The 14,043-nt window shown below is 37.8% G+C and overlaps 1 protein-coding gene and 1 long non-coding RNA gene across 4 annotated transcripts in view; one reads left to right on the top strand and one right to left on the bottom strand.

The window, feature by feature from the left end:
- Positions 1 to 6,826, bottom strand: part of LOC143684752 (uncharacterized) — a 49,716-nt gene extending 42,890 nt beyond the window's left edge. The window contains exons 1-3 of one of the 2 annotated variants that reach the window (XR_013176148.1): positions 6,318 to 6,826; positions 3,683 to 3,827; positions 1,515 to 2,687 (exon numbers count right to left, since the gene is read on the bottom strand). This is a non-coding gene — a long non-coding RNA (uncharacterized LOC143684752). Of the gene's footprint in view, positions 1 to 1,514; positions 2,688 to 3,682; positions 3,828 to 6,317 lie in introns of those variants that run through there. The other variant, XR_013176147.1, reaches the window with a different exon arrangement.
- CD2AP (CD2 associated protein) overlaps positions 6,437 to 14,043 on the top strand; it is a 189,852-nt gene continuing 182,245 nt past the window's right edge. For both annotated transcript variants that reach the window (XM_077162006.1, XM_077162007.1), the window contains exon 1: positions 6,437 to 6,949. In XM_077162006.1, coding sequence (XP_077018121.1) covers positions 6,946 to 6,949 — 4 coding nt within the window. In that variant the 5' untranslated portion in view covers positions 6,437 to 6,945. The remainder of the gene's footprint in view (positions 6,950 to 14,043) is intronic.

Here is a 14,043-nt window from a genome sequence, read left to right on the forward strand (position 1 = left end):
TGCCTATTTTAACTTTCATACTTCTAAAATTTGTGGTACCCATAGAGATGGAACAGATCTTGAAATTGCTAGGACAGAACTGATTATAACAATTTTATCATGTTGGATCATGTGATATGAATTCTGGTTAAGAAAATATAGTTACCTTATTCACCTGTGGCCTCTACTTTTTTATCATTTATTTAGTCACTGAAACGTTTCCTTTTGCATGAGCAGGCACTGGGAATCAAACCTGGTTTCCCGCATGACAGGCAAGAATTTTGCCACTGAGCCAATGTCGCACTGCCCTAGTCACTGAAACTTTTAATCTGACTTTTAACTTTTCTGTTGTATATATTTAGGTTATATACAGTCAATTATATATACATTATGTATTCTCTTATGTATGTTCTGAAATTATACTTTTAAAGACAACCCTCCCATTGTCAAATCTTTTTTCCCCTGTTTGCTTTCCTTGGCCTGTCTTCAGTTTTACTCATTGGCCTTTGTTCCTGAAATGTCTAGGAATGTGGGATGAGGGCACTTCCATTAAATTAAATTTTTCTTTATCTCCTTTCACAAAAACTTCCGCCTTCCTTCAGCCTAATTCCATCAAGTCTTAAACGGTCTACTTTCTTAATGGTTGCTGAGTCACATTGATTTCTCAAAGGTTCAGGAATAGCTTGTTTGCATTTCCACCTCCACACATCACTGCTAGAACTCCTCCAGATTGGAATTATTGTCCTCATCTAAGCTTTACTTCAATTTCATAACTTCTCCCTGAATGTTGTTTTGCCAACAGTAATTTATTTTTCTTTAAATTCGTAGGTATTTGACCCTCACTACAGTATACCGTTGATTAACTATGCGTCCATGTACCACCTTCTAGTTAGAATGCAAACTCCTTGAGAATAAGGGCTGTACTTAACCTTTTTTTGTTTGCTTGGTGAGGGACAGAGAACACAATTAATACTTAATAAATATTTGTTATTTATATATAAATAAATAACATATTTGTTGACTGTAAAAAGCACCTATTTCATGGTTTCATTATAATAGCCAAGATACATATCTTGTTTCAGCTTGGGCATTAACATTTTTTTTCTTTCCTCATTTTTGGTTTCTGTTTATGAATTTGATAATTCTCATTATAAAAATACCACTTACAAACTTCTAAAAAACTTTTCCTTTTATTGTATATATAACATATATACACAAAGCAAAGAAAGAAAAAAGCAGGAATTTTCAAAGTACTCTTTGACAAGTAATTACAGGACAGAGCCCAGAGTTTGTCATGGGCTACCGTATGATCCCCTCAGATTTTTCCTTCTAGCTGCTCCAGAATATAGGAGGCTAGAAGGAATAAATATTTTTTTATCATCAGAAACAACTTTTTCCCTCTTTTTTTTTTTTTTAAATAACAAATATACAAAAAAAGCAATAAATTTCAAAGCACAGCGCAATAGTTAGTTGTAGAACAGATTTCAGAGTTTGGTATGGGTACAATTCCACAATTTTTGGTTTTTACTTCCAGCTGCTTTAAGATACCAGAGACTAAAAGAAATATCAATTTAATGATTCAGTAATCATATTTGTTTGTTAAACCCTACCTTCTCTGTATAATTCCACCATCACCTTTGATCTTTCTACCCCACTCTTTAGGGGTATTTGGGCTATGGCCATTCTAACTTTTTCATGTTGGAAAGGGCTGTCAGTAATATGGGGTAGGGAGACAGAACTAGCTGATGTTCTGGAGATGCTGTGCCCTCTAGGTTTCAGGATGTATCTGGTTCAGGGACCCATCTGAAGGTTATAGGTTTCTGGAAACTTACCCTACGGCATGGAACCGTTATCACTTAACACAAATTTTTAGAAGTAGCAAAAGACTGGAAAAACTGCAAAAGCAGGCCTACAGTTGATAGTGGGAATGGATATTTACCAGTTTGCTAGTATGTGCAAGAAACTGTGCTTTCCACAGTTTCTTTCAACATACTTGATAAATTGAAGTTCATGGAGGATAGTTTTTTGTAAGTCCCCCCCACAAAAAGTAAGTGGCTGTGCTGAGTTTTAGAAACTTTAGAACTATTTGGTTCTAAAGGGCAAGGCATTCTTAGTGTTAGATGTCCACAGCAATAGAACTAGGCACCTTCACCTGGCCAAGTCGACTCCTGAACCTAACTACCACAGAGGGTGTTCTAGTTTGCTAGCTGCCAGAATGTGATACACCATAAATGGAATGACTTTTAAAAGGAGGAATTTATTAAGTTGCTAGTTTACAGTTCTAAGCCTGTGAAAATATACACATTAAAGCAAGGCTATAAAAATGTCCAATCTAAAACATCAAGGAAAGATACCTTGCTTTAAGAAGCTGATGACATTCAGGGTTTCTCTCTCTCTCTTTTTTTAATATGGGTAGGCACCGGGAATCGAATCCGGGTCCTCTGGCATAGCAGGCAAGCGTCCTTGCCTGCTGAGCCACCGTGGCCCCAGGGTTTTACTCTCAACGGGAAAGGAACATGGTGAACATGGTGACATCTGCTAGCTTTTCTCCAGGCTTCATTCATGAAGCTCCCTGAGGGGCATCTTTCTTCTTCATCTCCAAAGGTCTCTGGCTGTGTGGGTTCTTGGCTCTTGGTTCTCATGGCTCTCTTGCTTTCTCCAAAAAGTTTCCTCTTTTAAAGGATTCCAGTAAACTCATCAAGACCCACCTGGAATGGGTGGAGTCACATCTCCATCTAATAAAAAACTTAATACTCACAACTGGGTGTGTCACATCTCCATGGAGACAATGTAATCAAAAGATTCCAACCTACTGTTGCTCTCACAAGATGGATCAGGATTAAAACATGGCTTTTCTAGGGTATATAATTATTTCAAACCAGCGCAGAGGGGGAGGAAAAAAAAAAAGCTGGTTGAATGAATACTTGTTTCTCACTCTAAGAATGGCTCATATTTTGATTACAATAATCCTATGCTCTCCTTCACATTGAGGTTAGAAAATATGAATGGCAATACATCAAATCATCATACCTATTTTATTTTTCCTGATTAGGTAACATTTTAAATTGTGCTTTCAAAAGAGAAAAGGACTTATTCTCAGGAGACAGGTCCCATGTTGCCAGGGAGATTTACAACCCTGGGAGTTATGTCCCATGTGGGGGGAGGGAGGGCAGTGAGTTCACCTACTGAGTTAACTTAGTGAGAAAGGCCACATCTGAGCAACAAAAGAGGTTCTCTAAGGGCGACTCTTAAGCATAATTATCAGTAGGCTTAGCTTCTTCTTTGCAAGAATAACCTTCATAGAGGCAAACCCCATGATTGAGGGCTCAGCCTACTGAATTGGTTGTCCCCATTGCTATAAGAATATCAGGAATTCCCCAGATGGGGAAATTTAATATTTCTTCCTTTCATCTCAGATCCCCAAGGGGACTTGGCAAATACTTCTTTGCACTCTGCCCAAATTACTCTGGAATATATGAGGGTATCATGCTAACCTGTACAAACCAACAAGATCTCACATCCTATTCAAGATTCCATGTAATTATAGTGTTTAAGTAAACTGACCATACTAGTTAAATTAGATAATGTGCTACCCAAAATATAAACTTCACTTCAAATAAACATCTCTCTTTGGTCTTGCACAGAGGTTGAAGTCTAAAAATATGGGCTAAAACATCATCCTTTACCCAGTATTCTAATTTACCTTAGTCTTATCCAGATCAGCTTCATTCATATCTTTAGATGAAATCTGATCACTTTTTCAGCTTTTTAAACAGCTGCTGAATGGAGAAAGCTGACTCTCATAGCTTCAATGCTTGAACTCTGAGTCTCCGCTGTCACATACATACCTGAAGTTTCAGGAAAGGACCGGGTTATATACAAATAATTCAGTATCTCAGAATTGAGAAATATCAGTTATAACTCCTAAATACATGTGCCTGCTAGTGTTTACAATCTAGGACGCTTTACAATAGGCCCCAACCTGATAACCCATGTTCTCGATTTCAGTGAGACAAAATAAACTGTCAGTGCCTGAGAGGTTTCAAACAGAGTAGGTAGGTTATCCCGGAGGTTATTCTTATGCATTATATAGATATCCCTTTTTAGTTTATGGTGTATTATAGTGGCTAGAGGGAAGCACATGAAAATGTTGAGCTGTGTTCCAGTAGCCTAGATTCTTGAAGACTGTATAATTATATAGCTTTTACAATATGACTCTGTGATTGTGACGAGTTGTGTCTGGTGCTTCTTTTATCCAGGGTATGGATAGATGAGCAAAAAAAAAAAAGCTCAAAAATAAATAGTAAAGAATGAAAGAAGACCCATATCTCACACCCTATACAAAAGTTAACTCAAAATGGATCAAAGATCTAAACATTAGGTCTAAGACCATAAAACAGTTAGAGGAAAATGTTGGGAGATATCTTATGAAACTTACAGAGGTGGTTTTATGGACCTTAAACCTAAAGCAAGAGCACTGAAGAAGGAAATAAATAAATGGGAGCTCCTCAAAATTAAACACTTTTGTGCATCAAAGAACTTCATCAAGAAAGTAGAAAGACAGCCTACACAATGGGAGACAATATTTGGAAATGACATATCAGATAAAGGTCTAGTATTCAGAATTTATAAAGAGATTGTTCAACTCAACAACAACAAAAAGACAGCCAACCCAATTACAAAATGGGAAAAAGACTTGAACAGACACCTCTCAGAAGAGGAAATACAAATGGCCAAAAGGCACATGAAGAGATGCTCAATGTCCCTGGCCATTAGAGAAATGCAAATCAAAACCACAATGAGATATCATCTCACACCCACTAGAATGGCCATTATCAACAAAACAGAAAATGACAAGTGCTGGAGAGGATGCGGAGAAAGAGGCACACTTATCCACTGTTGGTGGGAATGTCAAATGGTGCAACCACTGTGGAAGGCAGTTTGGCGGTTCCTCAAAAAGGTGAATATAGAATTGCCATACGACCCAGCAATACCATTGCTGGGTATCTACTCAAAGGACTTAAGGGCAAAGACACAAACGGACATTTGCACACCAATGTTTATAGCAGCGTTATTTACAATTGCAAAGAGATGGAAACAGCCAAAATGTCCATCAACAGATGAGTGGCTAAACAAACTGTGGTATATACATACGATGGAATATTATGCAGCTTTAAGACAGGATAAACTTATGAAGCATGTAATAACATGGATGGACCTAGAGAACATTATGCTGAGTGAGTCTAGCCAAAATCTAAAGGACAAATACTGTATGGTCCCACTGATGTGAACCGACATTCGAGAATAAACTTGGAATATGTCATTGGTAACAGTCCAGCAGGAGTTAGAAACAGGGTAAGATAATGGGTAATTGGAGCTGAAGGGATACAGACTGTGCAACGGGACTAGATACAAAAACTCAAAAATGGACAGCACAATAATACCTAATTGTAAAGTAATCATGTTAAAACACTGCATGAAGCTGCATCTGAGCTATAGGTTTTTTTTTTTTAACTATTATTATTATTTTATTTTTTTCTCTATATTAACATTCTATATCTTTTTCTGTTGTATCGCTAGTTGTTCTAAACCGATGCAAATGTACTAAGAAACGATGATCATGCATCTATGTGATGATGTTAAGAATTACTGATTGCATATGTAGAATGGTATAATTTTTAAATGTTGGGTTAATTTCTTTTTTTCTGTTAATTAATAATTAAAAAAAATAAATAGTAGGGGGAGATAAAGGGCAAAACCTGGTAAACTGAAATACTGTGGGTCAAAGGGATGTATGAGTTCTTTTTCGTTTGTTTCTTTTTCTGAAGTGATGTAAATGTTCTAAAAATGATCATGGTGAAGAACATACAACTATGTGATGATACTCTAAGCCATTCGTATAATGTGGTTGGACTATACGTGTGGGTACATTTCTCAATAAAGAAAAAATACATATAAAGGGATTTAGAAAGCTGAGATGAAAGGAACCCAATAAAGTTATTTCTGTAAATCACCATATATTTCGTGCCTAGGGAAGAACAAGCATATTTCTCATTTGTAAGGAACTTTGTAAGTTAAAACGTAGGGTCGCGTCAGCAGCAAGGCCTCTCAGCATCAAAAGCAGGCGGGGTCGCCCAGCCCCTCCTTATTTTTAGGTCTCCCAGAGTCTGCCTCACAGCGAAAAGCAACACCGCAGAGACAACCCAGGCCCACTCAGTCAAAAGCAAAAACTCTTTACATCACCCCAGGCGAAAAACTATGCAAAATGCCTGACCCCGCGGTTCCGAACCGCAGGACCATAGCTACCCTCACCCCCGACCGTCTTCCGCTTGCCGCACCTGGACGCCGTCGGTGCGAGACCCTCGGCTTTGACGTCACCGCACCTGGCAAGAGCCGGGGGCCAAAAGGAGAGCCCAACAGGAGGGGAGTGGGAGGGGCGGGCCGAACGAGGGAAGTTCTCGCGAGATTTGTCTCCTCCCCGTCCCTGTTCTCGACACCTTCCCGGCTTCAACCGACTCTCCCCGGCGGATTTTGGTGTCACGTTTTGAAACAACGCGAGTTGGGGGGAGCGGTGGGAGGCGGACTCTGGAGTTTGGCGGGCGCTCCTGGTGAAGCTGTCGGCCAGGGCTAGTCGGCGGATTCCGCTTCCCACCTCCAACCCCACCCCCGGGAGCGACCGGGTCGGAAAAGCTGCGGTCTAGTTGGGTGTGGGAGGGTCCTCCCGCCGCAGTGGCTTCGGCAAAGTTAAAGCGTGAGGGTCTGCCGTCGTCGCCTCTTCCTCGCGGGCGGCGCTGGCTGTGCTGACCGTAGAGCGCCGCGAGCGGATGGAAGCACCTCCTCGCCCCGCCTGAACTCGGGAGGGGCAAGAGTGGAGCGTGGGGCCCGCCTCCTGCCGCAGGAACGGCCGCGCGAGCAGCAGGAGGAGGAGCAGCGGGCACTGGGCTTCTCCCCGCGGGAGCTCGCAGCATGGGTAAGAGATTCGAGGGCGCCTCCCGCCTCCCAACCTGAACCCTTGATCGGGAAGGCGGGTTCCCTTTTCAGCCTCTGTCGAGAGGGACGGGGATCGGGCAGTGCGCGGAGCGCGCCACCCCACCCTTCTCCCGCCCCTTCTTGCCCTGCTTTCCACCTTGCTGGTGTCGCGGAGAAAGCGGGCGGAGGGCTCTCTGTGCTTCCTCTAGGGTTGCTCTCCCTCTGTTTGCCCTCTGCTCTTACAAAAGGTGCGGGAAATAGGGGCGGGCGGCCGGGCCGCCTCTCCTCTCCCACCGTCCAGCCCAAATCGGAGCTTCGTTTACTTCCCCAGCCCTTTCCGCACTCGCCACCCAACCCCGGTCGTCAGATGGGGGAGGATGATAGGAAAACTTGACAAAGTAGCACTTTCAACTTTATCTTTTGCGAGACTTTATATAGATTGTATTTTTAAGACGATGTATTTTGTTGTTAGAAATTTCTTTTTCTTTTTCTTTTTTCCTGCCGAAGCTTGCAGGAGATACCTCAAGAACAGGGACACTTGAGTATTTACTCCGATTTTCTACCTAGACAATTGTGTTGGCACTTATATTAAATCTCCTGGGGACAGGGATGATGGTGTTTGATAGGATGTCAGTGTTGAGCCCTTTGAGGAGCAGTTTCCTGTTTGGAGTTAGACTTCCGTGCTAGAGGAGAGAAAAGTACAAGTTCTTATGTTTTTTACTCTGTGTTTTCTTTGGGGCTAGAGAAAGTAGAATGCGTTGCGGCTGGTTTGAAAGGGAGTTTTCTTGGGTAGTGTAACAATTCATTTGATGGCAAAGTTCGATGTGGGGTAAGTCACTAACTCCGCCCTCCTTTAAATATTAAAAGCAATTTAAAAGAGAATGTTTTTTCGTTCATTTTGAGATCATATTGGGCAGTGCGTGATCTAAGTAAGACTAATCCCAATTTTGGTTTTGTAGAGTAAATCCGAAGAGGACGCTGTCACTTTTTTTTTTTTTTTTTACATGGTCAGGCACCAAGAATCGAACCCGGGTTTGGAGCGTGGCAGGCAGGAACTCTGTCTACTGAGCTACCGTGGCCCACCCCGCTATCACTTTTGAAGTTGGGGAGTGTTGGTATTGCTTCATATCAACAAACCACTAACCAAAATTAATAATTAGTGAAGCTAACAATGATTTAGAGGCAGGACAAATGTAGAATACTGCTGATGTGGCACCCTCTGCCCACAGTTTCTTTTGTGGACCAAAAGAGTGTCTATAAACATGTTTATAGACACTCGCCTAGCTCTTCTCTGTTTTCTAGTTTTATGTTCTCCCCTTTCTCTCCTGCTCCTGGGTAACTTTAATGCACAAAGTGCTTTTGAATTTAGAAATAGTAAAACCTTTACTATTTGGAACTTTCAGATGAATGCCTTTCTAATTAGTTGCGCTCACTGGGTAATTGAGGACTCATTTCTTTAAGCATCAAATTATGAAATCATTTAACTGATTTGTATGACAATCATACTAAAATTAATTACACGATTCTATTTTTTTATCACAAATAGGATGCAGAATATAATTTAACGTCTTTTTTTCTACCATCAGGTACTGTGATGTCTTGGGGATCTGTTATCTAAATGTTGTATAGACAAGATTCCTTTGCATTTTGAAGTTTTTTTTTTAAAGTACTTTATTTTCAGCCTTGCTATTGGATGTGCTTCTTACTGTGATCAGTGTTCTTCATCTCCCTTCTCTAATTTTTTAGGAGTGTGGAAGTCGTATGCAAATTTGTGATTCTGCATAGGAAAAATAAATACACCCTTACTTAGTATGTGAGGTACTGAACATTGGAATATCTATTTTGATTGCCCAATACCTTTTCTTGCTAACTTCTTGCTGAGCTCTGGTTAGGTAAGTTCCAAGTAGTCTTGGTGGAGTGTGATTTTAGCGTACTCTGAATTTGACTGATCAGGATGTGTTTTGAAGGCCTGGTATTTGTGGTTAATTTTTGAAAACTATTTGTCAAACATTTTTATGTACATGTATAATTTAAATTTATTGGACATGTAATATTTATATTAAAGGGAGTTGATATAAATCTGACATACTTCGTTCTGTTTTAGCAGCCTTTATTTTTTAAATTTAAGATGGATTAAAATATTTACATAATTTATCTATTTTGTTACAAAATCTCAAAATCTTAAGTTATTTGTTTTGAAATAACTTTGATACTTTCAGGGATTGTTCTTCCAGTTAGGTAGTACAGTCATTTAATAGCATGGGCTCTTGACTGTAACTACCTGAGATCAAATCCTGGCTCTTCCACTTAAAGCTATGTGATTGAGCAAGTTATTTAACCACTCTGTGTTTCAGTTTTCAAATCCAGTTTCCTAGGTTGTTAGGAGGATTAAAAGAGCTAATATTTGTGAAGTGCTCCTGATGGTGTCAGTACTGGTTATTTTCATTTTCAAAGTGATTCTATTTCAAAATGATTTTCATAATTCTTGCATCAACTTGAAAAAAAAAAGATCAGTTTAGACCTTCAGAAGGAGGATATTGTCTTCAGTGGGGTTAGATGATCTTGTACGAAAGCAGAGTTTGAATTTTATGTAATATAATCTTGTAGAAATTATGTAGAAGATATATCAATTTTGGATGTTTATGAGAAAGTCCATACTTGGTTAGTAATAAGTAGTTTAGGGGAAACTTAAGTGGATGAGTACTAGTAGACACTATTTGAATTTTATAATAAACTGAATCAAAATTTTTAGTTCCTACATTTACTAATTATGGAAGATTGCCTTGTCAAAGAATTTGAGGCATTCTGTGTGAAAGAATTTTTTTGAAAATATTTGTATTGTAAACAACAAACAGACATACAAACATTCTTGACATCTTGACATACAAACATTCTTGACATGGTTACAATCAGTGGCTTACAGTATTATCACATCGTTGTGTGTTCATCACTGTGATCATTTTTATGAACATTTGCATCTCTCCAGCAAAAGAAATAAAAAAAAAGAAAAAACTCATACTTGCATACCCCTTGCCCCTCCCTCTCATTGACCTCTAGTATTTCAAGCTATTCACTTTATTTTAACCTTTGTTCCCCCTATCATTTGTTTATTTCTTATCCATATTTTTTATTCATCTGTCCATACTGTAGATAAAAGGAGCAACAGGCACTAAATTTTCAGTCACACAGTCAACATTGCAAAAGCTATATCATGTAATACAATCATCTTCAGGATACATGGCTACTGGAACATAGTTCACCATTTTCAGATACTTCCCTTTAGCTACTCAGATACACTATAAACTAAAAAGGTATATCTGTATAATGTTTAAGAATAGTCTCCAGGGTAACCGCTTAGTTCTGTTCGAAATCTCTCAGCCACTGACACTTTATTTTGTCTCATTTCTCTCTTCCCCCTTTTGATCAAGAAGGTTTTCTTAATCCCTTGATGCCAAGTCCCAGTTCATCCTAACATTTCTGTCCCATGATGCCAGGAAGGTTTACACCCCTGGGAATCATGTCCCATATGGGGATTGGGAAGGGCAGTGAGTTTATTTGCTGTGTCTGCTGAGAGAGAGAGAAAGAGAGAGAGAGGCCACACCTGAGCAACAAAAGAGGTTCCCTGGGGGTGACTCTTAGGCCTGATTTTAAGTAGGATTAGCCTGTGCTTTGCAGGAATAAGTTTCATAGGGGCAAAACCCCAAGATTGAGTGCTTGGCCTATTGATTTGGTTGTCTCCACTGCTTGTGAGAATATCAAGAATTCTTCAAATGGGGACGTTGAATTTTTCCCCCTTTCTTCCCATTCCCCCAAGGGAATTTGCAAATGCTTCTTTATTCACTGTTCACATCAGTCTGGGACTTAATCACGGCATCACTAACCTGGACAAACCAACGAAATCTCATGTCTTATTAGGGTTCCATGTACTTATGGTGTTAAATTAAACTGACCATGTAAGTTAAATCAGGAAATGCACTAGTCAAAATATGATTTTTTCACCAAATAAACATTTCTTGCTTTAAGTCTCACACAGAAGTTGAAGTTTTAAAATATGAATGACCATCTATTTTCAACACCTTGCAATATTGACATTCCTTTATTCTTCTTCATGCAAAAACATTTTTTAATTGTACATTTAGTCACTATCAGTGTTGTGTAAAAATGTTTTGGTAGGGCTTTGGAGAGATAGAATCTTATATTCTTATTTCAAAGTACAGATCTACATTTTGGAACAGAATAAGACAAAACAAATGGTGCAAAGTAACACTATATATGATTTTATTTTTTAAGAAAAAAAATTTTGGATGTACTTATATATAACATAACTTTCTCCATTTTAACCATCTTCAAGTGTGCAATTCAGGTTCATTAATTACATTTACAATGTTCTGCTCCATTACCACCATCTATTACCAAAACTTTTCCTCACCCCTTACAGAAACTGAGTCCATTAAGTATTGACACCCCATCCCACTCACTCACTCCTTATGACCTATAATCTACTTTATATCTCTGTGTATTTGCATATCCTAGTTATTTCATATGAGTGAGATCATACAATATCTTTTTGTGTCTGGTTTATTTCACTCAACATGATGTCATCAAGGTTCATACATGTAGCATGTCTCAAAACTTTTTATAGTAGAATAGAATTGTATAATTACCACAATTTGCTCATCTGTTAATGACCACTTGGGTTACTTCTACCTTTTTTGTTTTTTGTGAGTAATGCTGGTATGAATATTGATAATACTCAATATGGATATTGGAAATAAGTGTTTGAGTCCCTGCTTTCAGTTATTTTGGACATCTCGAAGTAAGATTGCTGGGTCATGTGATAATTCTGCGTTTGTCTTCTTGAGGGCTTGCCAAACTACTTTACATAGCAGCTGTACCATTTTACATTCCCACCTACAATGTATGAGTGTTCCTATTTGCAGTGTACATATCCATGTCAATAATTTCCCTTTTATTTTATTTTTTAATGTTAGCCATTCTAGTGTTTGTGAAGTGGTATCTCATTGTGGCTTTGATTTACATTTCCTTAATGACTAATGATGTTGAACATCTTTTCATGTACTTATTGGTCATTTGAATACCTCCTTTGGAGAGGTAGCTGTTCAAGCCCTTTGCCTGTTTTTAAATTGTATTGTGTGTCTTTTGTTGTTGAGTTGTAGGAGTTCTTTATAAATTCTGTATATTAAATCTTTACCAGGTGCATTGGTTTCCAGATATACTCTCTCATTCTGTAGATTGTCTGTTTAGTTTCTTGATGAAGTCCTTTGCACAGGAATTTTAAATTTTGATGAAGATTAATTTATTTTTTTATTTTGTTGTCATGGTTTTGATGTGAAGTCTAAGAATCTATTGCCTAATACAAGGTCTTGAATATATTTCTCTGTATTCTCTTCCAAGAGTTTAGCTCATCTGTTTAGGTTATTGATCCATTTTGTATTAATTTTTGTGTGTGTTGTGAGGTAGGGGTCCAGGTTCATTCTTTTGCATGTGGATATTCAGTTTTCCAGACCATTTTTTTTAAGTGAAATTTTCTTTAATTTTTTAAACTTTTTAAATTGTGTAATATTATGTATATATAAAGCAAAGAAAGAATAAAAGCAATAATTCTCAAAGCACTCTTCAACAAGTAGTTACAGAACTAATCCCAGACCATTCCATGATCTCAGATTTTTCCTTCTAGCTTGCTCCAGACGCAGCTAGAGTATGTGTGTGTGCATATATAACATATATACAAAAAAGCAATAAATTTCAAAGCACATGACAACGATTAGTTATAGAATCGATTTCAAAGTTTGGTATGGGTTACAGTTCCACAATTTTAGGTTTTACTTCTAGCTGCTCTAAGATACTGGAGGCTAAAAGAAATGTCAATATACTGTTTCAGCAATCATACTCATTTGTTAAACCCTACCTTATCTGTATTTAATTCCACCATCACCTTTTATCTGTCTCTCACTCTTTAGAAGTATTTGGCCTATGCCCATTTTAACTTTTTCATGTTGGAGGTGCTGTCCGTAATATGGGATAGGGGGATGGAACTAGTTGATGTTTTGGAGAGCCAGCACTATTTTTTAAGAGACTATTTTTCCCCCAATTTGAGTGGACTTGGTACCCTTTTCAAAATCACTTGGCTGTAGAAGTGTGAGTTTATTTCTGAACTCTTAGTTCTGTTCCGTTTTTCTGTATGTGTTTTTGTGTATATATTAGTTTTTATCTTTGAAAAAGTAAGCAGGATTTTATAGACCAAACTTTTCTTAATGATTTTAGATGAGGTTATGTACTTTTTAGTTTAGATTTATTTTATAAGCTCACATAACCTTTTAAATCAACATGTTTAAGTCTTGAGGTTTTTTTAATGTATAGAAATTTGCAGTTTGTTTAGAGGTGCTATATGTATATAATTGAAAAAGTTATTTCCATATTTTACTATGTTGCACATTTTGGAGAAATTCCTGATTCATACAGATAATTAGTCGCAAATGGAGATTGCCTGTTAATGCCTTACCTTTCAATCTCAGGATTTACTTCAGTTAAACTTATCCAGAGCATGAAAGAGGAATATTAGAATTTTTTTGTTTCAAAGTTGAATCACTAGCAAGTCTAATAATCTAATAAAGTTGTATTCTTTAATTAGTGAGTGCTGATTATCAGATTTGTTTGAGTGTTTCAAATTTTGAATAGATTTAATTCTATAGTAATCACATTAAGGGTAAAAATTCAAATTAATAATATTTAATATTTTCCTATAGAAACCACTATGGTTTGCTGTATATTTCTCTAAAATAAGGGGTTTGTGAAGTAAAATGTCACATTAACTTAATAAAATGATCTTAATTTTTAAGGTATTTAAGAAAATGTCCTGTAAAATATGAAGTGTTTTTGGTTTATGCTGCATTGCCAATCAGAATTACCCTATCCCCAAATTTTTTTTTAAAGTGTACAATTCAGTGGTTTTTATTATATTCATAGCTTTGCAACTATCGACCACTATCAAATTTCAGAACATTTTCATCACCCCAAAGAGAAACCTTCTGTCCTTTAGCTGTCACCCCCTTCCCTCAATCCTTGATGTCCTCT

Source organism: Tamandua tetradactyla, chromosome 5 (genome assembly GCF_023851605.1).
Source record: "Tamandua tetradactyla isolate mTamTet1 chromosome 5, mTamTet1.pri, whole genome shotgun sequence".
Lineage (NCBI taxonomy): Eukaryota > Metazoa > Chordata > Mammalia > Pilosa > Myrmecophagidae > Tamandua > Tamandua tetradactyla.